This window comes from Macrosteles quadrilineatus, unplaced genomic scaffold, assembly GCF_028750875.1.
Source record: "Macrosteles quadrilineatus isolate MER2022 unplaced genomic scaffold, UCM_ALF_1.0 Scaffold_5__1_contigs__length_97177068, whole genome shotgun sequence".
In the NCBI taxonomy this organism is placed as follows: Eukaryota; Metazoa; Arthropoda; class Insecta; order Hemiptera; family Cicadellidae; genus Macrosteles; species Macrosteles quadrilineatus.
In genome coordinates this window covers 63,159,547-63,187,421 of record NW_026542598.1, presented here as the reverse complement: position 1 = coordinate 63,187,421, position 27,875 = coordinate 63,159,547, and the positions used below count along the sequence as shown (strand labels likewise).

At 35.2% G+C, this 27,875-nt stretch overlaps 1 protein-coding gene across 1 annotated transcript; it reads left to right on the top strand.

Moving 5' to 3' along the window:
* The first annotated feature begins 93 nt into the window (after positions 1 to 93).
* Positions 94 to 27,496, top strand: LOC128994857 (uncharacterized). Its single transcript, XM_054419673.1, has 12 exons — positions 94 to 1,941; positions 10,009 to 10,236; positions 10,737 to 10,854; positions 11,798 to 11,997; positions 13,045 to 13,278; positions 13,747 to 13,880; positions 18,348 to 18,497; positions 20,154 to 20,343; positions 21,151 to 21,402; positions 22,226 to 22,349; positions 23,622 to 23,720; positions 24,959 to 27,496. The coding sequence occupies exons 1-12, from the start codon at positions 496 to 498 to the stop codon at positions 24,991 to 24,993; spliced, it is 3,210 nt and encodes a 1,069-aa protein (XP_054275648.1). The 5' UTR covers positions 94 to 495; the 3' UTR covers positions 24,994 to 27,496.
* The last annotated feature ends 379 nt before the right edge of the window (positions 27,497 to 27,875 follow it).

Genomic DNA, 27,875 nt, shown 5'->3' with positions numbered 1-27,875 from the left:
ATCGGTTGTCGCCTTGTCGGTTCATCGTTTGACGTTTTGTTTTTTGTTTGTTGGTTCAGTTTTGGCTGGATGAGTGATGGGGATTTTCTTTTGAGAATTAATTTATCTGAGTGGTTGATTGTTTTAATTAATAGTTACTACAAATATCTTGCAAGTAATTAGTGAACAGTTAAGTATGATAACTCCAAGAATTAAAGTTTGGAATGAGCAAATCTTACAAAAATGTTGTTTTAAAGTTAGCCTAAGAATATTGTTACGCTAGGCCTATTCATAAACTTCCAATACCAAGGTATGAACATAACTCCAAATAGTTTTCTTGTGTTTTTATGTTTTTCTAGACAAACATGTTGGCATAAGTCTTTGTTTATAAGAAGCAACATACTACCTATTTCTAACAAAGCTTATGTATAATGCTCCTTTTCACTTGAGCTTGAGTAATTACAGCACAATGTTTTATTGCATGACTAGCTACAAGCTTATTACCACTTTTAAATAATGGGTTCCCGTGTGTACGATATAAAGAAGAAGTTTGAAGGTTTGACAGATGCATCTAAAGAACAAAAAATTGCTACCTCTGTGGTAAGGTCTAATCAAGAAAATGATTCAAACTGGATAGCAAAACAAACTTTTGAAAACACAAACAACAGGTCGTCGACAAGAGGGCTGATAAAACGATCGCATGCCTTCCGGTCTGATAAAATTAACCGCAATTTAAACTGCAATGATAGTTTGGATTGTCCTGACAAATGTTTGTCTCAACTTGGGCCATCAACAAACTATGGGAGGAGTACTAGCAATACCTTTATTTCCATTAAAGCTGATGAGTCCTCAAAAATAGACTTTAATTCCAGCAAACCAACAGCAAAATTTACACCAAAGGCTTTCAAGCTTGATGTTGATTCTACAGATCCTTCAATGAAACAGGGTTCTCCCCAAACCAAAACCAATTGTTCTGCACACAATATTGTTAACATTAATTCCCACACTAAGGATGATATATTGAATGAAAGGAACGATTCAAAATCAATTATTAAAAACACTCAGCCAGGTAAAAAACATATCACAGATGTTTCAAATATCACTGTCAGCAACCTTGACGAGTCTGGCAAAGTTGATGATAAATTATCAAGCACCCTTAAAAAGGTGTTAAAAACACCCTTACCTCCAGGACCACCTCCCAAAAAGCCTCCTCGCACGTTTGCTCATTTTACAGAAAGATCTTGTGACATAAATAGTGGAACCTCTTCAATTAGGCTATCTACAGATGACATTAATTTAGATCTTGGTAAAATTGATTCATCATGCACATTAAAACCTATACGATCTAAAACTGAGTCTCAAATTATGCTAAAAAAACTTGAAATGGCTTTACACAATCATAAAACACAGGGAAAAATTCTTGAACCGAAATCTGAGAAAAAACAACTTTCACTAAGTAAAGAATCAATGAACAGTAATAGTAAAACGTCTCTCAATTTAAAAACTACAGCTCACTCTCATTCTCCGGCTGTACGTAAAACATCATTGCCAGACTCTCCGCATGATAAAACTAGCTCAAATGATGGATGTTTTGGAGTTCTATCTTGTTCTAATTCCATGGACTTCTTGAAAACATCACATATTTATGACACTCCACTAGAACGGAAATCAAAATTTTATTTGGAAGATTTAGCTCGAAACAAGGTTGCCCCAGCTCTAACTTCAATTGAAAATGGTTTTCAGAATAGCTCGTCCCTATATGGACAAATCAAATTGAGTGATACTGCGGAACCAGTCTATGCAAAACCTTTGTTGAAAAATCGTGTAAGGAATTTAAAATGTGATAAGGGACCTTCAGTTTTACAAATTGTAAAGAGCCTGAATTCTAATGAAAAGCTTGATTTAAAAAAAGTTAGAGGCACAAATTTTGATTCTAAGAAGACTCAACCTCTTCATTACATGGTAAGTAACTTGCAGCACACATTTTTGTATATAACTTAGCCACAGAGAAGTAAGATATAGAGGCCAAGCTTGTGAGACAACCATACGCTTATAGCTCCGTTTATAGTAACGAGCCAGGAAGAGCCTGAATGGCGGTGGCCATACAGCATTGTAGTGCACAGGGTCTTCCTACAGTCTGAGCGGTGTAGTATAGTTGGGCACAGAACGTAGAGAGACACCTCCTCAGGTAGAACGGGCCATCCTAATCGGTCCTTATCCTCTGTTTACGTACCCCTAGCCTTCGTTCGTGGCGTTCACCCCTGACTGACGGAATTCCAAGAAAATCTGCGTCTCACTATAATTTGCAATCAATTGATACATTAGACCTACATAAACGAATGACGGCTCATTTTTTTCGTCTTACTGAGACAAATAAAAAGCAATTTTAATCAAAGTTGTACGATGAACCGTTGCCGAAATAATGCAGTAAGGTACCAGGTTTCGTCCAAAAAAAAAACAAGAACACGGCTCTCATCCCTTAACTTCTGTATCTTGAAGAGGTATTTGTCGCGCAAAAGAACTATGCGGTGCGACATCGTTATTCTGCCTCGTCGATCTAGTTTTTTGAACTTGAACCCGAGTAATTTTAACATGCTTCTCAATGAAGATGCAGAGTAGCCAAACTCCGGATCCTTATCTTTAAAAGTTTCTAGTATTGATCGAACTGTCGGCGATTCTGACTTAGCAAACTGTTCGTAGACGGTTCTTTGTATGATTTTCCATTGGAAATCATCAATTCTCCTAAATCTTTTACTAATGACTGATAGTTTTTTTGGAGATGTTATTTCCTTTGATTTAACCCGTTGTACCGTACTCCTTGCAACTCCTAGAATTTTCACAACATCTGCTACAGGGCTCTTGGATCCTTTTTCCTCGGCGTAACGCACCATAGCTTGAATCGCAGCTTCCCCTTCGTGAGGTGGTTGCTGCGTCCAGCAATATGAGGTTTTACCGACAAATCACTTTCAACAGGGTCGTTCACTTGCTCCGAGTTATCGTTCGCACTTTCGACAGGAACGTTCTCTTCGTCACCACCACACCACGGACGCCACATCCCAGCGATGTTCACTTGTTCAACACAACAAACAAACTGAACCAGATTTGACAACAAAATACCGACAACATGACTCATAGATTACAGGTTTTTCAGTAGCCCTCGGCAATATTTATAGTAAGTTAGGCGAAAACTGCGTTATTTCGGCAACGGTACATCGTAGAACTGTGATTAAAATCGCTTTTTATTTGTCTAAGTAAGACGAAAAAAATGAGCCGTCATTCGTTTATGTAGGTCTAATGTATCAATTGATTGCAAATTATAGTGAGACGCAGATTTTCTTGGAATTCCGTCAGTCAGGGGTGAACGCCACGAACGAAGGCTAGGGGTATGTAAACAGAGGATTAGGACCGATTAGGACGGCCCGTTCTACCTGAAGAGGTGTCTCTCTACGTTCTGTGCCAACTATACGTGATTGCAAGGGGGAAAGGACTACAAATAGAATTTGCTCTAGACACCAGTTACTGCACACCACTTTAGTGTACCATTAAATATCCTCTGTTTCTTACTTCTCTGTGATAGGCTATAGCATAATTTTTCAAAGATGTTTTATTAGGTAAAATTATTTATAGGGATTGGTTGAAACTTTTGTACAGTACCTATTATTTTATGTTCATTTTACTACAAAACTTATAAATTATTTTGTTTCAATTAGTGGTTATTGGTCAAATAGGCTTTTGTTTGACAAGTCCAGCAGCAAAAATGTTTATTCGTCTGAAACCAGTTGGTAGCATGTCTCTATTATGTTTTTAAAGGATGTTTTTTACTGAAATGTGATATCGGCTAACTAGACTTGTGAGGTTAAAATTACCGGGGTGTCGAAAAACGTACCTCACAAATAAAGTTTGCCGGATAAAACAGTCGAAGCGTGGGTAATTTCGTCCAAGGTTCGATTTGTACGTAAATACTAAGTCTAAGCTCAGAAATGAGTGTGAGTCAAGCAAAAGCTTACTCCAATACAACTCTTTTCATCACAGCTATCACAGACCTAGTAATCGATCGGGAATAAATTTCGGTCCTTTGAGCCGGATAATGCCTCGATGGCCAAAAGTCGTCGTAGGGTAAAATATGGACGCGGGCCGAAATCCCTAACGCCTATTCTAACCCCGAGCGTTTGTTTGGGGATGTAATCTCTTTTCCTTCACTAGGGACCGTCGTCGACAAACACCCTCATGACAAAGTTTCACGAGTTCTGCCCTCAACTCTGTGACAGGCCGTTCAGTCGGTAAACCATATTTAGGAAGCTCTGCTTGTAGTTGGGGCTTTGTTAAGTTATATACCCAACTAACACGCGGAGTTTGATCAGTCGATGCGGTCGTTATAGTAGTCGTTACTACTGGGGTTTCGCTAGTCGTAGTCGGATCAATCGTAGGGCTCGCCTCTGATTTCTTACCGGCGCCATCACCCTCTACTATATATCTCCAGATTAACTTCAAACCAACGATGTACCATAAGGTATGCCAAAATTTCAAAATATCTAACTCCATCGTTTCGGATCTCGATCGTGCGATGACCTATCAAGGTCCCTGTTCGGGCGCCAAAATGTGAGGTTAAAATTACCGGGGTGTCGAAAAACGTATCTCACAAATAAAGTTTGCCGGATAAAACAGTCGAAGCGTGGGTAATTTCGTCCAAGGTTCGATTTGTACGTAAATACTAAGTCTAAGCTCAGAAATGAGTGTGAGTCAAGCAAAAGCTTACTCCAATACAACTCTTTTCATCACAGCTATCACAGACCTAGTAATCGATCGGGAATAAATTTTGGTCCTTTGAGCCGGATAATGCCTCGATGGCCGAAAATAAACGCGGGCCGAAATCCCTAACGCCTATTCTAACCCCAAGCGGTGCAATATATAACTATTGCACACGCAACCTAACCGTCCGGTGCAATATATAACTATTGCACACGTTTCCCTACCGTTCGCTTAAGTTAGTGCCTCGATGGCCGAATATCGTCGTTGGGTAAAATAAACGCGGGCCGAAATCCCTAACGCCTATTCTAAACCCCGTGCGGTGCAATATATAACTATTGCACGCGCTTCCCTACCGTTCGCTTTAATATCGTACGGTGCAATATATACTATTGCACACGTTTCCCTAAACTTACCTTACTCCGTGTTAGCGGTGCAGCATGTACTGCTGCACTCGCCTAACCCGCACCGTACGAGTGCTGGGTCTTGACTGTCTTACCACCGTACCCAGAGCCCTTTATACCCTCCCGTGGGGGCAGGAATTTTCCATACCTCAGTACAAAGGTCGGGAGTGCAGGTTGCAACGCGCTTGGACGGGCAACTCGTTGGTGCGTGTTCGTCCGCGCCTTATCGCTCCTAACAACTGATACGACCCGACGACAACAAAGCCCGCCTCGGCTTTAAACACAAAATATTCTATTGATTTAAATTAAGTATTTATACTCGGCGAAATAATAAATATACCTTGGCTTTAAGAACAAAATACTCTTCTGTTATAAACTAAGTGTTTATACTTGACGAAATAATACATAAACCTTCGGGTTCAAATTATATTTATATTTACAAAAATAAAACTATATCCTTATGTAAAACAATATTTCCTTCTAAATGAAATAAAATCGTCTTCTAACTAAAATACTGTACAATCGTCTTTCGAATTAAAATAATATCCTTCTAAAAATAAAACCCTTACAGACTATTGAAAGATCAGTAGGCCTACTTTAATTATTATTCAAATATCAATTCTTTTAACAGTGTGATACTCAGACACTGAGGTGTTTTAATTGGTTGTGGGGCTTTACGAGCAAGCAAACAACAAAAGCAGGATGGTTAAATAAATAAAACTATCAGAGTAGGTAATCCACTTTATAACACTCAAAAGAGCAAAATAGACAATGCTTTGTTACTTTGTTGTAAATACCATTCTTGTCCGGAAATGGTGTCTAGGGATATTTCTTAGGCAAGCAAAAGCCTACTGTAGGCCTAACTGGCGCTGCAGCTGTTTGGATCCAATAACTTGATCCCTATAAGGTAACTAAGGTTGATATTGGTCTTGGCAGCAGCATGTTAGGCTCTCAGAAAAGGAACCTCAATTACGCTCATAGCACTGATGGAGATATTGTTTTTGGAGGGCTTTGAAGCTGTTTTTATCTAATTGTCTAAAGCATTGTCTGTAGGTATGACTCTATAGACGCTATACGGACTACAACCTCTAGCATTTGTCAGAAATAGTTGTTGCTACAGTAAAACCTCACTAACTTGACACCCGGGAACTCAACAGTCTGTGTAACTCAAACGTCCGCTATGACACTCGGCAAGTACTACACCTTGACATGCCGCAATGTCGTCCCACCCGCACCCATAAGAGCCATAAGGCTTTTTAACACCTTGCCGGATAAGGTTTGGGAGATGAACATCACCTCTTTCAAAGTGGCAGTTAGAAACAGCTAAGTAAATAGGCCAATGTACTCGTTGGAGGAGCTGAGTGAAGAGCACCTAAGAGTTACGTAGAATCCCTTCCCCAAAACTGTGTTGATTGCTTTATCTACCGCTACAGCCTGGTTAAGTTTTGTATATATGTAAATAGTAGTATTATATTTTTAAATGTATATATCGATGCAGTCTATTCGACATTGTCGGTCAACGACTTAGCATAGGCCTACAAGTATTAAGTAAGTCAGCAGCTGACATGGTTCACTTCAGCCGGCTTTGTCTCTCTAGCGTGTTTGACTTTCAAGCAATTTTTTCAGAACATTTAGCCTAGTTTCAACTGCTAAATATTTGTAATTTTTTGAGGATATTGTTTTAAAACTAAATCGGCTATATAAAAATACTCACGCTTAAGTAATACATTTTTAAGTAGAAATTAGGTGGTAGTGTAGGGACCTATTTATTTATTAAAACCCATTAAAAATATCAATGTTCTGGATAACTTGACAATCCCAAACTCGAAAACCTCTGCGTTCACAACTTGTCGAGTTAGTGAGGTTTCACTGTGTTCTTTGTTAGCCTAAGTCAGACCCTGACTATTTTCGAACTACTTAAATGAAAGTTAGGCCTACAACCATGACAATTTTACCATTTGGAAGTTAGTTACAAATATGAGTGTCAGACATTACGTTTGATATTGCCAGGTTTTACTGCATGTTACTAAACAACATGCTACTCAACATATGTCTGACTTAGTCGTACGAGGTTTATGAACTGATGTTGAATTTTACCGGCCGGAATAAGCAAATTCAGTTTTAAAGGGGTTCAAATTAATGAGGGGGTCAAACTAATCTAAATAGGCCTACTCGTTGTTTTATTCTTGACCCATTGAAAACTACTCATGTGTGTAGCCCGTCACCGCATTTTGTGGGGAGATAGCCATACTGCCCACTGGCGTTCAAGTAGTTTGTCGAATCTAGCCTGCGAGCGCTAGTGTCGCTGCATGCTTATACTGGTAGGCTAATCGACCCGTTACGCCGACAGTGGTATGGTAAGGCGCAGTTGGCTAAGGCATTGTACTGAAGAGTGTAGCGTTGTGGTCTTTCTACAGGGGCGGGTTCAAATCCTGTACATGTGCAATCGATATTGAAATAATGTGTAGCTTAGCTGGAGTGCAAGGCCCATCATAAATAATGGTGTTAGACTTGGGTGAAACTTTGCAGTATTAAGTGAGTTCAACAAGAATTGCGCACAACAGGTGTTTTTCTTATTTTTGCATTAGTCAATTTAGTCATTTTAGTACGTTACTGTATTAGTAAGAGGAGGACACCATTTTTTTGGTTGAGAATGGACATATTCCGGGACACATATAATAAAAGACAAAACGGGATAAAGGCCAACCTAAGAAAATAAATCTATAAGTTTCTGAAAAAATAAGGCTGAACCTAAAACTTTTAAGTACTTTGGCCTAGGCTAACATTAAAATATATTCTCAAACCCAACGCTTTTGTCATGAGCAAAAAGGTAATACATCAAAGTTGGTTAGATGCTAATGTAGGAAATTGATGTTTACTGATAGCAGATAAGACTTTATTGTATTTACTCTTCTATACTTGTGAAAATTCATTCTCTCAAATCAAGGTTGTACATTTTACTTCTCAAGTGATTTCAAAACATGTCTCATGTAAGTAAAACATATAGGCTAAGTTAATTTAATAAACCCAATTGTAGTATTTTATACTGTTAACACCCCTAGGCGTGTATGTTAAATGGTATTCATATAAAACATTCATCACCACTCTAATAGTTGTCAATTGTATAACTTTTGTTGATGGTACCAAGCACGGTGATTAGTTTTTCAACTTTATTAGAACACTAAAACAGTGTGGTCTTTTTTTCACTATGAAATGGAGATAAAAATATTAAACTGTTCAATATTCTAAACAAACTCAATACACTTCCTATCAAAAAGAGGTCAAATATACACCAGTACAGCAAACTGACACATACTTTCTCCCATTGCCTTGAAATTAAAATAGAACATCCTATAAGTAGGCTAACAGACTTTTATTGTTTTAGTGACATTCATAATTATTAAACAAGAAATTCAAACAAATTAGTTTTACCAATCTTAAGACTAGAAAAGTATGCAAAGAGTTACAAATATCATCAAATATTTTTTTTTACAAAATTCCAGAATTATTTAATTTGTTAGATTTAAAATCATTTAAAAATAAGATTCATGATTGGCTTATTAGTCACAAATTTTTTCTATAAAGGAATTTTTAGAATGTGATATAAGTATAGTGTAAACTAAGTGTTGGGTCCTTTATTTACTATGTGTTTTCAAATGTCTTTTTGTTGTAAACGTTTTAATGACTTGTTTATTTATTTTGTTGTTACTATTTTTAATCTATATTGGTTTTACTTTGTTATTACTATTATCTTGGTAATGTCTTTCAATAACTGATGAAGCCTATTGTAATCATGTATTAGACCTACTTAATGGTGAATAAAAAAGAAAAAGAGAGAAAAAAATAAAGTTGTACAACAGAACTTTTAAGAGCACAAATTTAAAATAATTAAATACTGAGCAGGTGTACATTGTTATGTAATTGTATGGGTTTTGTGCGAAAAATTGTAATTACTTTAGAACTAAATTCATTTTTACAGTTCATTTTTAACAGGGCAACTTTTTCAGGATTTAAAGGATTATACTTAAACAAAGTTATTTTTATAAATTTCAATTAAATTTTTTGTCAATTTTTTTAAAAAATAAGGGAGTTCTGTTACCTATTTTGTGAGGTATTGAAAATCACAATAAAAAAAAATTAAACACCTGGAGATACCATTAAATTTTAGGTTTTGACAAAAACAGTGGTTTGGGGTTTGAAAAAAAAAAATACTTTCTCCATATTATGTACGTGGGGGGGGGGGGGGGGTGGCAATTGACTAAATGCATTCATTTACAATCATTTACATACAAAGTTATGTCTCCAAATTAATACATCTATAATGGTTACAAATAAATCTTTGTTTTGCCTGTTACCAAAATACAGAATGTTAATGTATAGAGGTTCAAATGTACAACAATCAATGGGAAGGATTTTGTTATTACTCTTATAGGATTTATTGCCTCGGGGGTTTCATTTTCTAGGCCTACTCTGGATTATATTTTTTAGACTTAGTTGAGTAAGGTTTCCTACTAGATGACACAGAAATTTTTACCCTATTAAAATATATGAATTACAGAGAAGTCGGGTTTGCAACTATTGGCATTTAATTTTAATTCCAACACCAACATTTTTATAAATCAATTAGGCCTATTTCATTATTGGACATTTGTTTTTTATCTATGTCACCAACTTTTCTGTATGCTAGTTCAGGATGAATAACAAATTTCCTTTATTGGCAACTGTACTTGTAGTTTCTCCTTTTACTGCCTTTGATGGTCAAGTGATTGATCGGAAAACTCTCGGCTTGGAACCTGATTGCAAAAATCTTTGACAAACATTTTCTCTAATTCTTTACGGATCAAGAAGTTATCAAATTCTCTATAACTTTTTGTTTCAGTCTTCTCCGGTCTGGGAGAAAGTGCCTTTGCTGCAAAGTCCAACCCAAACTCCGTCTCCTGAAAAAAGTCTTGTCGCTCAAAAGAGATTGTTTGAAAAAAGTGGAGCAAAAAGTTTTCCTTCTAGAAGTCTGAGTTTGGACATTGACAATACACACACTAGGAACTCGTCTGCTAGAAGTTACAGCCTAGACTTTTCTCATGGAGACCTCAACATTGAAAACCAGAAGGTAATGCAAGTTTGGTAAACACTTAGTGTATCATTGGGAAAAAAATAGAGATGTGCTGATTCCGATTCTCAATACCAGAAAAATTGCTGATACTCGATACTTCGCTTAGTTGTACTCAATACCGATTCTGAAAAAGGATGTTAATTATGATGCAAAACTCGACTGATGTTGAATGTTTTATAGTACAACGGCCCTAAAGACATTATTGCAGTAGATATTATGCAGTATATTTTAGTTAATTTGAAGTACTCATTCAATATCTAATGAAACTAATCACATCACGTGAGTAAGCATAATTTTTGGAATTACAGTAATGTTAATGAATGACCTGTTAAATAAGCTGTAGAAACCAAGTTTATCAAAATATATTATTATAATACTTACAACCTCTAAGTTATAGTAGTTCACATAAAAAAAAACATTACACATTAGAATAGAACTAACCTTAATTCAACCTGTAACTTTTGAAAAGTGTTTGAATAAATAATTTTGTTTGACAGATTCAAAAAATGGTAAACGAGGTTTACAGCAAATGCCTCGCAATGCCTCAAGACAGTGATTCGGAATCTGTCGCCTCCACACCAGACGACTCTTGTCCTCCCAAAATATCTTCACCAGGTAAACAAGGAAACTGATCACTATTATTTTAGCTATTTATTTATTCACCATTATTCAAGACCCTTTTCAACCCAGAAATATTTGTAGGCTACTTTTTTGCTGGTTTGAAAATGGACACGACTGTCTTTAGTCATTAGGACTTTATAAATCATCCTGGTTACAGATACCACTGATCTTTAAGTCACTGATGAAGCTGCACAGATTATCTCATTCTACTCTTTTTTTTTTTGGTACAGTATGTGTCTTCATTTAAAAAAAAGGTAACACAAACACTTTTAAGGAAAAGCGGTCCAAACCCAATAAATGTTTGTGGACATCCCGGGAATTGAACCAATACTTTCCGCACTGATGTTCGAGATGCTAACCACTAGTCTAGCAACACTTCCAATCTCTCATTTATATTATTTAGCTTAAATATGTACCTATATGTGAGTCACTGTTTCAAAGTCATGATAGCAATAATGATGATGAAATGATTCATTTTTCTCTAAACCTGAAAGACTTCAAAAAAATTTAATATTATCTGTGGAATATCTAGAACGTTTACCGTATCTACACGAGCATGGGATGAGCAGAATGGAAGAATATTTAACAGTTTAACAAAGTGGCGAATTTAATATACAAACCCATAACATTGCCTCCTTGATTTTGCTGTTTGTTGTGCTTCAGACTGATCCAGCATCTTGCCTAACATAGCTTGGATACATCAATGTTACTATAAATATACTTTTTGAATTGATTGTATTTTAGGAGCATTGAAGACTTTAAACACGACATCTGCCATCTTATTGGTCCAGATCCCTAGTTCAAATTTGCAGTACTTTAGACCTACTTTGTTGGCTTCCTTTCGTTGGCCCAGTACTTATCGAGAGAGGAAGTAAAAAAAAAAAATTCATTATCTTTTATTTGATCAGCAATACTTAAGTATATTTTTTGCCTACAGAAGAAGCTCAAAAGCACCGTCAACAGAGGACTGCTGAGCGCAAGACTTATCTGAAACGAGTGTGCAGCCGAGCACGCTCATTCCACCGCCCGTCCATAGTACCAGAATCTCACCTGTTTGAGTATTTACTTCTCGTAGGCCTCAACCTCAACTCTTCTCGCTGTAAAGTGCCTTATATAAAAGCCAGATATCCAGCAGATGTGAGTGTAGTGTAGATAACTTTTAATAGTTTTCTGTTGCACTATTTAACAGTAGATGCCTTTAACTACAGGACTATCTAATTACACTATTGATGGTAGTGTGACTTAGTTCATTGGTAAAATTAACATTTTTTATTTTCTTTATTTACATTTAGTAGGTAGTGTTTATTCACAAAAACTGGGGCGGGTGGCGTCGTCCTGTAATCCAGCTACTAGGAGGTTACGAATTGTGGAATTTTATAGGATTGTGGATGCAATACTCCCTGGTGTGGATTAACGTCCGGACGAGTGAGTACTACGACTATCCTCAGTACTATCCTGAAAATTATACCAATTCGTATTTACCAAGGCAAAAATGTGGTTCGGATTCCACTATAAACTGTAAACCCCTTAGTTGCCATTAGCTGTATGGGTTATTAATTAACAGCTGTGTCTAAGGAATAAGTCTGCCTTAGTTACTAACAAGATTACAAGATCGCGCCACTCATCCTACACTCATCTCCATTCATACTTGGCTTAAAATAGCTACTTTGTATGGTCGCCATTTCATTGAAAATGTATAAGTATAAAAGCTAAATATTCCATATTTTCCAATCAACATATATCTATATACACACAGGTAAGATACAGACATTTTATGTTCTACCATCAACCCTAGGATTCTAGGTTCTAGCATGGAACCATTTTACAAATTACTACCTAGGCTAGGCCATAATACATTGATCGGCTGGGGTATACACAGATTTCTTTAGCATTACACATAGCTATTTAGCCATGGAAATTTAAAATACAATACAATATTTTAACTTTGCTTGATAGTCTTTAAAATTATTATTACAGTTTCCGTGTAATTTTTTACAAGTTATTTATCGTCTCCTGTGACTGTGGCAATATCTGTGAGCATATCTTGCTGTCTCTGCCTTTTGGTCAACTGACGTTTTGGATGACCGGGCTTAGGATAATTGAAGCTCCACTGTACAAGCTTTACTACTAGACCAGCTCTCCAGATAGTATCTTACACACTCCTTGTATATACTACTTTGACAGGTGGAGGTGCCAGGAGGGATAGAATATCTGTGTTTCCCTGATGCCGAGGACTGGCCGCCCCAGGCTGGTGTAGAAGACGATTCTAGCCGCTGTTACTGTGTGGTCATCACTCACTCTAGTGGCACACGCAAATACGGCTACTGTCGCAGAGTACAGCCTGAGGGAGCCCCCATCTGTCTGCCTCTAGCATATTGTATTGTCAGCCCTTACAAGGCAAACTACTACTTCTCTCAGGTGAGGTCTACCCTCTTGACTCATAGGGCCCTTAGAGGGCCTAGGCTGTAGAAATATATGTTTTGTTGGTATATAATCAATTACAAACCTAGCTGCATTCATCAATGCTAGTTTTGAGATGTTAACCTGATCAAATATACTGTAATCAAGGAAGTTAACAATTGAAGTAGGCTATTCAAAGTGATCAAGTAGTTATATACCTGCTGTCATTAAAAGCACGGTTCACATGCCAGACCAGTGTGTCCAGTTTATTTGACTGAACATTCTGCATTTTATTATCTAAACACCAGTTTTTTATTTTTTGTTTAATGTTTGATAATGTTAACAAAACTAGTCGGCGCAATTTTTTTGCCGAAAATTAAGACTTTGGAGGTCTTAAAAGCCTGGGCTTAGAAGCCTATTTGGAAAAAGGACCTGGGGCTATAAAATGGATTTTTATCTTTTGTAAGTTTATAAAACTATGTTTAGGTCCTAAAAGAGTTGGAGTCGCGGCACGGACAGCCTGAGCAAGAGTTGTCCTCATTCATACACGAGCTGTACGAGTGTCCGTTCCCAGCGCCTGGGCAGGGGCTGCGTGTCACACAACCTATTACTAGAGACAAGTGAGTACAACTATTTCATTTTTGTTCATGTCAGTGGTATGAAAAAAAAAAACTTTTAGAAGGAATAGCCCAAACCATGGTCTTGTTACAATATAATGTCGATCTTTTGTTAGAGAGCATTATTAATTGATGACAATGGTATTTAGTTCAAGAATAAACCCAGCTTGTGAAACAGCTAACTTTGAAATTGGAAGGCAAGCACCACTCGGCTACCCAGGCAGGTTTAACGTATGTAGATTTAATATTGTTACAACAATAAACGTTCTGATTAAATTGTCTTTGTAGTGAAAAATATATGATCTGTAATCCCATATTATTCAGTTTAAATCAAGCTGCAGATTAGGCTTATAAAGATAAAGATACAACTTATGTTTATGACTGTTGTGAACAACATTAATTAAGGCCCTGTACACATGAGGGCGGCAGCCGCCGCGGCGGCCGCAGAGGACCGTACATGGCTGCGGCAGCCGCGGCGGCTGCCGCCGCGGTTGTGGTGTGATTTTTGGCTCCTCGAAACCCTCGGGCAAAACAGCCAGTACAGTTATAGAGCTGGAAGAGTTAACCTGCCTTTGGTTATTGCATCGAAGGTTAAGAGCAAGGCGAAGACGACAAAGAAGATGGTGGGTGCACCCTGTAATAGACGACACATTAACCTTGGGTTCATTCTTTACTCTGTACCCAAAATTAAGAGAATACCCTGCTAAGTTCTTTAACTACTTTCGAATGAGTGTAAAATCTTTCGATGAACTGTTGGCTCAAATGTAAACTCACCTCACAATATTCATTTTAGGCTAGGCCTGTTCCATAAATGTTTAAAGTTAATAAGTTAACAAAGATAATACGAATTACAAAAGGTGTTTTATTGAAACAAATGAACAAACATGCAATGAAATTTAAAAGGCTTAACGTTATAATGAAAGGACTGACAATGGCGAGTGGGGGTTGAAATTAAAATGAAATAGAAGATAAGTTTGAAATAAAGGTTCTTTAATTTAGATGTGCTAAGTTATATCTCAGGGTAGGGTGCCGTGCTGGCTTGAATGCTAAGAATTAATAAATTAAATAGTGTCCAAATTGGCCTAATTAAGAAGTTAAACTTAAAAATCCCAACAATGAAAAATCAAATTTTGATGTTGTCCAAAAAGGTAAGTCCAATATACACTGAATTTAAAAGAGTTTAAAAGAAAAGTTTATACTTAATTTTGAAAATAATGTTGGAGTTAAGTCCTCTTGAGGTTTGCTGTGATAACTTGAACATAAAACTGGTTTTCTTGACGATATTTAATTAATTTAATTTAGATAAAATCTGGACTCTTCTTTTAACAGTTTTAACTTCCACTATGGCTTCCTTCTCTCTCCATCTCAATGTTCACATAATTCATTGTTGAACACATGGATCATTATTTCACTGCTTCTTGAATTTTGATTCCTTAAGGACTAATTTTGAAATGATATTATAAGAAATTTTGGTATATTGCAATTCTCCTACATATTTAATGAATGATTAAGTTGTGGTCTTTGTAAAAAAAATATATAGGCTATGGAATGAATATTATTAATGATTAATTGAACAGATTAATTACATTATATAAATTAGGAAAATTAATATTAGGCCAGCCTTTCTGAGGAGTGATTAACAAGAAAGGTGTATAAATAGAAGTTAACATTTTAAGAAACTTAATGCAAAAAAAATGAATAAATGAAATGAAATATTACAAGTACAAGATCACTTATAACCTAGTGAAAAGACAGTGAGGGATGGGATTTTGCCAGAAGAAAAGCTTGTCGTTGCATTAGGGTATTTATTTATTCTTAAGTAATAAAAATTATAAAAAATCTTTTGCAAAGTACAAAAGCTTTAACAACATGACCTTGTGATTGTGAAAAATACGACAACACCTTAAAAATGAAAAAAAATAACGTCCACAGGGCGAGCGCGCAGATGCGTGTGACTGTGTGAACCTAGTACCAACCGCAAGTCAACCGCGGCGGCTACCGCCCTCATGTGTACGCTCTCATGCCAACTCAAGTAACTCCAACCGCACGGCAGCCGCGGCGGTCGAAGGGAAATCTACGACCGCCGCTGTTAGTTGCGGTTGACTGGAAGTGGGCGGTTGCATGTGAACGGTCCCATTTGCTCCTTTGTACTTTCAACCGCCGCGGTTCCCGCGAAATAGCAACCGCGGCGGCTGCCGCCCTCATGTGTACAGGGCCTAAGCTATGAGGGTTTATTAAATATATTCTTTTGTTAACTCTCGACCAATAAAACAATGCTTTTAATGGCAAGTATGCATAAGAAGAGAACGTCCTGAATATATGCAAAACCACCTGGTTACTATTTTTACCAACACTTCTGGTGTCCTTTCATAATACAATGTAAAAGAAGTTGTTAAAATTTTCTCCATAAGGAGATCTTTGCATGTCAGGAGTTACTAAATTTTTATTTTTTTCTAATGGTCCTTGAGCCTGTTATGTATCTGATTTCTGTCATTAGGGGCAAATATTTTTGTGTATTGGTGCATGTAGCATCATTAAACTTAGAGCTTATGTAAAAGATTCCTATTATTTTCCTAACTGATATATTTACTGTTCACAGATTGTTGTTCATTAGTTATTCACCTTGATCAGATTAATGGAGCCTAATAAAAATATATGCTTAAAAATTGACCATGTAGCAAAGTTCAATCTAATATTTTTATATTAGAAATTTTTTAAATAGATTAAAATACCTGATTGTCACCTTGTGTCCAAGTTTATCCTGCTGGATTATGTGTATTTCGGCACAGATGCCATCATCGGATTTGAATAAAAAGATTAGAGAAGATTATCAAAATGAATGTCACATTTGAGAATGTTCCCACAGCCTAAAAATAGTATTGATCTAGTATGTAGAATCCAAGACAAAAAACCAAATGACAGACACAATCTAACCTCTTAAGATACCTCCAACTTATATACCAAAATACCTGTCCACGAAACTTTATAAATACTGTACTGCACAAAAATCTAGCTTGGACCAAGGCAAAACAAACTAATTTATGATTTTATTTTGAATTAGTTGTTCTGCCCGTGCCTCGCAGAACAAGAAGAGGTATTCAGAACAGGAAGAGAACGCAGAGAAGATATAGTAGTTATTCACCACCTTGTCCAATGCAAACTGCTTGTTGATCAAACACTTGTTCTTGATAGAAATTAATTTTATCAATGTTCATGTTACAAGGATAATTGGAACACATAAGGCTCGTCCAAACTCAATGGTTCTTGTGTCACTTAATTATATACTCAACATTTGTCTACAATTGCTGTTTTATTTTTTTATTTTTTTTATATAGGTATATATATAGATACTAAACTAGACAACAAAAGATAAGATTACATTTTAACGTCTATAGGAAACCTACAGCAACTGATATCACCATTCATGAACTTCCTATCACCCCTTCCAACACAAGATAGCAGCGTACAATAGTTTCAATTGAATAGAATGCTCACAGTCCCTCTAAACTCTGATGATTATGAAAAAGAGATGAACATAATAAAATACAATACCGTCTCTAATGGATACAGCCCTAAACTTATTCATAAATTGATTGATAAACAAATAAAAAAGCCTAATCCAAAAGGGGGGGATTAAACTCTCCCATACTCTTAAAAATCAAATAAAAAAACATGGGAAAATTGTAGCTTTCTAAGCATTGAACAAACTCCAAAATCTCCTTTCTGTAAAAAATACAGTAGCCTACAGGATGTATGTCAAAAAACAGGAGTATATAAAATAAAATGACTTGTGATGACTGAGATAAATTTTACTTTGGACAAACTGGCAAAAGCCCTCTATTAAAAAATTCAAAGAACACCTTTCCAAGAAAACCATCCTCCAAAAATCAAAATGTTACCAACCATTTAGTTACCACTAACCAGTAACCACAGTTATACAGACAAACAAACAACTTGAATCCTTTACATATTGGCGAAAAAGACCGCACAATGACTGCAATGGAACAGTTCGAAATTTGCAGTCACCAAAATTATACAAATAACCTGTTACAAAAACATCCTGCAATCCCACATTCTTTTTGAAACCATTTTACAACTAGACAACAGCCCAAACAATGCTGCCTCACCACGTCATGAAGACAAAGATCAGATCTTCAGTCGAGTCTCGACACACGTCTGGCGCGCCTCCATATCCTGCCCCTGCACACGTCGTATAAAGAAAAACTGTTAAATGACGGTTGACCAGTGTTTTTGTGCTGTGAACTTTTGACGCACCTCTTCAGGGAAGATTACTTATTAGTTCTTTTACAGATTTGACGATCGCGTTCGCGCCAAAATACACATAATCCAGTAGGACAAACTTGGACCACAAGGCGACAACCAGGTATTTGAACCATTTCATGTCAATTGGTTGGTCCGGAAACAACACAGCAAAAAATTAAGTGTTTCACATGTTATTTGTGGTTTTAGAGTTGAGATCCTACCGAGGAAGCTGGACCCTAGGCAAGAGGAAACAGACATCGCAAGATTGCTGAACCTAGTTCGCCACTCTGTCTTCATACAGCTCTTCTCCACTCTGCTTCTAGAGCGTAAAGTGATCCTGCTAAGCTACTCAATCAGGTGTGTTATCTTTCCTGAACAATTTTTACTGATTATTTTGCATCTAAAACCAGTATGTACAAGTTTAGTTCTTCTAAACTAGAACTAATTTCTTTTATTACAGTTTCATTTATAGTCCATTTATTCTGCAAATTGATTGTGTCCTTGTTTCTTATTATGTTTATTGGTTGACTTATAATGTTTGACGATGATTTAATTTACATTTAAACTATAATAACAAAAAAGAAATACCCCTGCCACAGCAGACCTGCGGACTAAGAAAATTTCCATTTGTCTGGTAGGATTTCCACTGAACTCCATTTGACCAGCCCTTTAAAATGAAGTGCATATCAACCAATGCTTACATTAACGATTATGTACCTACTCCTGGTGAAGGTGAAAAAATGGTATGCTTGGAAAGAGTAGTTTTCATACATATAAGTTTATGTGAAAGGTTTGAATTTTATACCTGATTTAGTTAAAAAGATATTAAGCCGTTTCTTGAGACCTAAAAACGAAAAAGTAAATCGATCCCGGGCCCAGGTCTTACCATGAGACGTACGGTAATAGCTTATTCCATGGGAAATTCTTTAAAAAAAGGAACAAAGGAATATAATGAAACAACATACATAATAATTCAATTCAAACATTCTTTATTTCATTATTGTACATGAAATTAGTACATAGAATTGCGTCAAAAATGTTGTCATAGTCATAAGACTAAATTAAAAACTAAACATACTAAAATTCTTCCAATGAATACAGTGGTCTTGAAATTAAATAATTCTTTAACAATTTTTTAAACTTAATAATACTAACTTCTTTTTTAATGTTATCTGGTAAATTATTATAAAATTTTCCTCCAGCATATGTAGTTTAGTTTTCTTTTTGTAAAATTCTAGTTTGTGAATAGGCATTGATATGTTTAGCCTATTTCTAGTATTGTAAGAATGACTTTCCCCTAGTAAACCCAATTCATCAAAGTGAAGCTTACAATACATGATCACTTCATAAATGTACAAACTATAAACAGTGATGATGCCAAAATTTTTGAAATGCTCTTTGACAGTGTCTCGCCATTTTAGATTACGCATTATTCTTAAAGCCCTTTTTTGTAAAATCAGAATACGATCTAAATTACTTTTAGTCGTTGCTCCATACAGGCAGATTCCAAAATTGATATTTGCATGTATGTATGCATAGTAAACAGTTTTTAAGGTTTCTAGATTGCATACTTTTGATAGCTTGTAAAGAGCAAATAATCCAGATATAACCTTTTTAGCCACTTGTTCAATGTGGTGATCCCAACTCAAATTACTATCAATTGTTAAACCAAGAAACTTAGTATTTTCAATTTTGTTAATTTTATGGTTATTTAGACCAACTGATACTGATTCAAAGTCATTAATTTTATGTTGTTTTGTACTAAACTGAATACTATGAATGTATTTATTTATATTTAATATTCCTTTGATAACCCATTCAAACAACTCTTGCTTACTTCGAGGCTGCTTGCCGTCTGCTCACATTGTAAAAGTAATTAATTTATTATAAGCTGTAACGACAATGCTGTAGTAGGGTTCTCATTCAATTTATCTTTATTTTAAACAAATATATTTTAAACTTGCGTAATGTAAATTTCTTTTGTCGTAACTTACGTTTTTTGTCTACATACAGCAAGCTGTCCACGTGTTTCGAAGGTCTTTGCGCTGCTCTGTATCCGTTCCATTGGCAGCACACATTGGTTCCTATAGTACCAGGCAACATGCTAGATGTGTGCCAGGCACCTACACCGTACGTGGTCGGGTTACTCAAGCAAAGAGATGTTAATGCACCACATCCTGTTGTGTTTTCTATGATTGATCAGGTAAGTTTGTTAGGTTTCCTCAGAATAATTAAACATGTTTTCTGATAATTGAGCAAGCTAAAAATTATTTAAATGGAAATAAAATCCTGCTGGAATTTCCTATTCAAAAATATTAAAGAAATAAGTTTTGTGTTCTCTATTGACTGGAATTTGGAATTTGATTTTGACTTAAGATGAGATAACAACTCAGTAATAATTACTTTAATTAACATGCCTAATCCTCAGAAGTCAAAAAAATATAAAAAAATAATTCAGTTAAGCGAAAGAGCAAACATAGTAAAAATAACACAAAAAACCCAAATATAATAATTATCATTATACATTGTATATAGAGACATCCATTTAAAGAAAGGTATGTTTCATAATTTTGTTATTAGATACTGTTTCAACAGAAGATAAAAACGTCATACAGTGTACGGACATCCAACATTCATATCTTACAGATTACAGAAAAAAACATGACCTTCATCTTTTAATTTTCTGTTGTGGAAGATGCAATAGCTCCTTAACTATGATAAACCCACTGATACTTACTATGGACTGGAATGACAAATAAACCATTACTAACCTTTTTATTATGGTTTTTCTGTTTTACCGATCGGGATTTCACGCTTTTGTGAGTGATCTGTCCAAGCTCACGTCTTGTTACTATCTGTCATCTTATGTCAAAATTTTGCTAAACAGCCCCATGACAAGAATGGTTTTTGGTCCATAATCCATAATGGGATTGGATTGAACCAACTTGTATAAAGTTAGTATTTCTATCGAAGATAGGAAATGTAAAACGTCAATGTTTTTAACGCACAGGTGTTGGTGGTTGACGTAGACGAGAGTAAGGTACTGCAGAGTTGTGGAGATGAGAGTACAGTGTTGCCACCCAAGCTGAGCCGTGGACTGCGGGAAGCGCTGTTGTGTGCCGTACCTGACAAGAACTCTCCGCTGTCACCTGCGCACAACCTGGTCGCGTCTGAAGCACTCATTGCGCTGTTTGTACAACTCATCGGCCACTACAGGGATCACATCATTACCTCGTCTGGCACCGGCCACCGCGAGTTTCAGGTTAGTTTGAGTTGGCGTTATTTCTGACCATGAGGTCCTGGGCTAAAGTCCTGCCAAATTACAAATGGATTTTATCTAAGTGATAATGCTGTAACCCCTAGGTCTAGCCTGAAGTAATATGTAAAAAAATCCCGGGCTCGTGCCTAGCATCCTAGGACAAAAAAGGGCTTAAAAGTGTGAAGAAAGAAGGAATTTATACATATCTTTATACACTTGAAGAGTTCCAGGCCGTTGACAGCACACAATAAAATGGTGCCTCTTCAAGGATCTTCTTCAGAAGACATTAGTATATTGACTTTTACAAAACTGACCTTTATTGAACTGTCTAACTCAGTCTTGCCAACACATCACTTTCTAATCACTAAGGTTGGTTTTTATTTTTTATTTATAAAAAAAGGCGTAGGAATACAATAAAGAAATAAAAAATAAAGAATGAATACATTACTAACTTACCCAAAAGAACAATTCTAGGCAGTTGAAAACGTGAAGACCACGATAAGTTTATTGTGTGCTTTAAACTTCCTGGAACTCTTTTTTTTGGAGGGAGGTGGGGGGGGGGGGTAAGTTGTTGTGTACCCATTCCTTCTTCCTATGTATTTCCAATCACCAAATAATTGCATTGTTGAATACTCACAGATGAAGCAGACTTACACCAGAATCCCAAAACTTTATTTTGTTCCAAGCAAGCATTAATGCAATCCTATCTAAGTACTCATAACGCAATGGATTATTTTGCTTTTATGGTGAGCATATTGTTTATTCACAACTCAGTCAGATGATTGGCTAGTTTACTTGACTGACTGGTAAAATGTACTGTTTACAGAGGGAGGCATTTGTCAAGAGTGTGTCGTCAAGCACTGTCCAGAGCTTCCTTGATTGGTTCACTGAAACGACCATGTTCACGGCTTTCATAGAATCTCGATTAGATCGCTCCGTTGAACCCTATGGTGAGTCTCTTCAATTTAGCATCTGTTAGTTATTGCCCTCAGTTAATACGATATGATGAAATTAAAAACATAAGCCGAATATGAAAAAATTGCAACTGTGATTTTTGATGTCACGTGTAAATTCTCAACAGAAATCTTGCTGGGTATAGATTTTCTTTTTCATTAGTGAATTATTGCACAGCCAATGAAAATAAAAGGTGTCAAAGGGATGGGAAAAGTGATATCCCTCCTCGCACACATTGAATAACGTACCGTATGCAAGCACTACGGGTACCTATGTTTTTTTAATCTGTTACACCCTTGATTAAAACCCCTTAACTTATTTACAATGCCGAGATACACCTTAAAGATTCCAACATTCCCTTCTGTACCACGAGACTGTATGTCGTGCCCCAAAGATATATTCAAGGGTAAAAGAAAATCTGTGTAGGATAGTTAGAAGTGCTATGCCATGCTCTCATAGCTTTTGTTGCACCAACCCTTTTTTAAACAATCTTTATTTAAAGGTAGCTGGCATGCTTGTTCAATAAAAAACGCGTAAAAAATCTGAGAAATTTTACAAATTTTAGAAGTAGGGCGTTTTTTGGTTGTGAAGGAGTGCGATTTTCGGAAAATGCTTGTGTTTTTTGTAGAAAATTTAATTCCTGACTATGAAAATTCTTTCAAATCTTTGCTAGCTCTTAACGTTTTTGAGCTTTAGATATTAAAAAAATGTGTTTTTGTTAAAAAAAAGTGGGGAAAAATTTAAATTTTGAACTCCCATAACTTTTGATAGGATTGACGTAGAAACATCTATCTAGTTTGTGGCAATCATTTCTTTTTTTCATGCCCTAATATGTCAAAAAGAGTACCTTGTAATTTAAAAATGTTAAGTTGAAGGTAGGTTGAAGGTGTTGGGGGGAGAAAGGTGGTGAATGGGAACTTAACGTTGAATTCACAATTGAATTGTGGCTTCTACATCAATACATGATTCCCACAAACTGCATATTTCTATCTATTGCAGTTTTTACATTAATAAAGAAGCAAGTTAAAAATAAAACAGCCTGTATAGTATTTACAGGTACAATGATGGAATGCTGACACTGAAATAAAGAAGACTCAGTTGGTAGCTTAAGCTGACAGCTGTATTCTTAAGGTTTACATACATTGTGGTATTTTTAATCTGGTTCATAGCTATGATAAGGGTTCAACTGAATCAATAGCAGTAGCAGTCTTGTGCAAGCCCAGAACTACTTTAGTAAATGCTTGTCTAACAATGAACCATGTTGGTAGGTTTGTTTGAACAGAGATGTGTAGAACATCTGACACAACAGCAAGCTATGTCTTCCAAAGGCTACAGAGCAAACATTAACAAGACCGTAAAGAGCTTTGGTGAGTAACAACCATGGACCATGGCCCCCACAAGGGTGGGGCTGGTGCAACTCTAGTCACAGGGCCCGGGCCCCTTGGGGGCCCGGCCCTAGTTATGTTTAATTTTTGTTTGTTTATTGAAGAATATTTTACAATGGGCCATAGATTTAAAATTAAAATAGCCTACATATAGTTATTACAAAACCAAAGTGAAAAAATAATATTAATTTTAGATTTTAGGTTTTAGTATGAATTGGTGAAACTCACTTGACTTTTCAGACATTATTAATGATTTTAGTGAAAAGATTGTTAAGAAAACTATGATTATATAGACCATAGACCATAATACATCAAAGTAAGGTTTTTGTAATTATGGTACTGTAGTACCATGAAGGCTATATTATCAACGAGGAAGGTAAACATGGACGATCTAATGCGGCTATGAGTGGAAAACATTTGTTAGAAAACGCTAAAAAACAAGATCAGCTTTTTGAAAAATTAAACAATATTTACATGAAATGTTGACTACAGTATTTCCATGATCTTTGAGTGGGCTCTTTTAAACTCATCGTAAATTATGACTGTTATTCATTATTAAATAATTCTGGTAATACTTTGCAATTGCTTGACTTCGAGCAACATAAAATACACTAGTCGGAGTATTAAACACGCCAAAAACATTTTAATCCCAAGTTAGTCATAATCTCATCATGTAATAACTACTAAAGTTATTAGAATTTTACATTTGATTTGTAGTATAGTTAGTTGTGCAGTTTTAGTTTTATAGGACCACCTTGCACAATTTATAAGAAATTGGTGCAGTTTTAAAACTTGTGTGTGTGTGATTATAAAATGTATTTTTGAAATTTTAATCGGTATGATTAGTGTCATCTAGTCAAAAAATGTTATAATGCAATATGCTCAGTGGATATTTTCTGATAGTTTGGCTGTGATAATCTCTGATTGTTGGCCTTCATTAACATGTTTGTCTGTCCAGACTATTCCATGTTTCCAGAATAAATCTAATAAGGGTTGTGTTTATGTTCCTTCTAACTGACGTAAGTTCAGGTTTTTAGCACCAAAAGTGATAAATAAATTACACACTCTATAAGAGACTGGCAAATACTTCATTTGAGTGTGAGTTTAGTAGGAAAGGAAAATAATTATAATAAAGTGAAATAATAAAATCTTTTTTTGCTGTCAATAAGAAATACGATAAACATTTAAATCTTCATTTACCTGTATCCTCCTTGTTGCAGGCGATCGGTTCAAAGAATGGACCAACTCTTCGTAGTCTTCAAGCGTCTGACAGCTGGAAACCTAGTCATCTAGTCACTTTTGTAAAAACACATTCCAACAAGTCCACCTGCTTGAGAAGTTTGTAGAGGAACGTTAGATCTTTGATAATATGATATTTTATCGTAATTTTAATTATATTCTTTTCCAATAGAAATAAGGGTAACTAAGGGATCATTTTTGTATTGTTACAACAATACATTATAGTTATCAGTGCCATTTTTAAAGATTTGCAAAGAATTTTCAATACAACACAAGGAATTGAAATACTTAAACCATAACTATAGTTTCCTATTTTATTATAGGCTACAAACTAACCGATACTCAAGATTGTCAATAGCCTAACCATTATTCCTAATTTTATTCTTATCTAAATCAACATTGCTTTTCATGATCTCAAACCTCCATATTCCAAAAATAAGCATTTATTTTTAGAAAAAGTGTATATTCATTGTTATTTTAGGGTAAACATAAGGTGGCCTATAAGGTTTTTAATTTGTTTTCTTCTAGGCTTACATTTGTTTTGTAAATTTTTGTCTGTCCCCTTGATCATAAAAATGTGTGCATTTAAATTTATTTTGTAAGTTGTAGCAAACTTCCATGACCAAGAAGTCACTTAGGGTTCACTTAAGTAAGCGTTTGTAATTCAATTGTATTTGTACATTATGCTCCTAATCGTCCCAAGTTGATGGACATTTGCTTGCCAAGGTTCCAAGTTGTAGTGTATACTTATTAAAATTTAAAAAATTAGCCTATAAAAAACTATTTAAAATTCATAAACGTAATTATACTCTTACTTTCAACGTTCTCTTAAGACGTTCAGTGCTAATAATTATATTGATTGTGACTCTAAAATGTGAAAAAATAATAATGTGATAATGATGTCAGGGTATCTAAAATGATTAATCTAGATGTCTCGGTGTCGATTTTGGTTGAAATTGGTGAAGTCACTTCAGTGGCGGGAATTGCCGTCCTTAGGTACTGATGCTGGGCCTTGTCCAACCTCCTAACTATTTTTCAGCCCCACACGCTCTCAGTCACACAGGAAATATTTTTTTTATATTCAATAGTTCTTATTTACATCAATATTTGTATAAGAAATATATTTACCCGATGTTAAAGGCCATCCCTTAATCCGACCTCAAAACAAATAAACTGACCAACTCAAAAGTGACAACCTTAACAAGTTACATGGTTTTACAACGCATCCATTCTACTAACTCGCACAGGAACACTTCAATGATTATACTTAATTCTTTAGCATATATTTGTGTGAGAAAGGAACTATGGTTAGTGTTTAATGTTGGTTAAATTAAATTGATATATTCACATGGTAGTTTGCTTAGTTCAGTTATTTTTTCCATAAGTTTTGCTTCTCTGATATGGATTGTTTAGTGAAAACATTATTAAACTGAATTAGTTTTAGTAGCTGTGATAGCTTTCACCTTAACTAAAATAGCACAAATGAACACACAACAAATAAAAAATGAAACTACCCCAATGTTTTACTTTTGGAAATATCAATAAATTTATATTTTAGCCGCTTAAAAAAATAACCAATCTACTGCACACACAAGAGTGTTTTATAGTAATTTTTTTTTGTTTATTTCAACTATTCCCTAAAAAGAAAGAACAACATTTATTTTTCCATTGAGGAAGTGGTATTTTTATTTATTATTCTAGTAACCAAAAGTATACGGATACTAATGGGTAACAATATGTACATTCTAATCTAGTGTAGGTTGTTGGATGAATTTTGTTTGTATATATTGTAAGTTACATGTCAAATATTGTAAAAAGAAAGGGTAGCTTTAGAATTATCTTGCTTTTTATTTTCTCACTGAAACTATGAATGGTCAATCCCCCAATTTAGAGGCTGATAGTAGCTTTGTAAATTGTTTAATTCTTAAATGATGAATGGTAAGAGGTTTACTAAACTTTCATGGAAAAATCTGTCACAGTTCTTTTTTACATGCAATTTAATTACTAATACACGCATGCTATATAGCCTTGACCAGTTCAGGGAAACATTTTTGATCTATACATACAATTACTCAATTCATTTAGCTATTTATCGAGGCATTAAGAGCATAAAGTTTCTGTACAAATTCCATCTTTGGCAAAACAATTTTTTTTTTACAACTATGGATCGAGAATCAGCACTCTTTCAATACTACTTACTTTTACTGTTTACTCTTGAAATAAAAGTATTATTCCATAACTCAAAGTTAGTAAGTGTGTATACATGTAAACATAAAATTAAATGCCAGATTTTCAGTTATAAATACCACTGAAATTGGATTATCAATATTTGTATAACACCAACAGTGTAGTGCCAAAGTAGCCTTACTATTACTACTACTTGTAGTTAAGTCCTCTTTGTGTTGTTTGTTATAGAGTAAGTTAAATATGTTTTTTGTTCTTGTATTTGTTATCTCTTGGATATTTTATAGCGTTATTGTAATTGTAGTTTTCTCTGTTAGTAAAGTACTTGTTAACTACTTTAAAGTTATTCCCTCAACAGATATTTATGTTTGCGTAATATTTTTGCATTATTTGTTAATAACAACATTCTATAAATGACTGGCATAAGTAATAAACAATCCTTGATGTATAAATTTATTTTAACAGACCTAATGGGAGATATGTTGTTAAAATATTTTTTAAGGTTGTAAACAAATATTTTTTTGTGTTTCAACGTTCTAAAAAACCCATAGTGCCTATTTTTATGATTCACTACTATGAAAACTATTTCCCATGCAACTCTAGGTCAGTTTGATAAGCAATATGTAATTAATAATTAAGTTTTAGTAAAATTTGGTTAACTAATTTCTAAAATACTTAGTTTTTAATGGTTTGTATACCATTTTCAACAAGATT

Coding starts and splice junctions, on each gene's coding strand:
- LOC128994857 (XM_054419673.1), top strand. CDS start 496: ATGGGTTCCCGTGTGTACGATATAAAGAAGAAGTTTGAAGGTTTGACA. Junction 10,237..10,736: donor TCAACATTGAAAACCAGAAG/GTAATGCAAGTT, acceptor TTTGTTTGACAG/ATTCAAAAAATGGTAAACGA. Junction 13,279..13,746: donor CAAACTACTACTTCTCTCAG/GTGAGGTCTACC, acceptor AACTATGTTTAG/GTCCTAAAAGAGTTGGAGTC.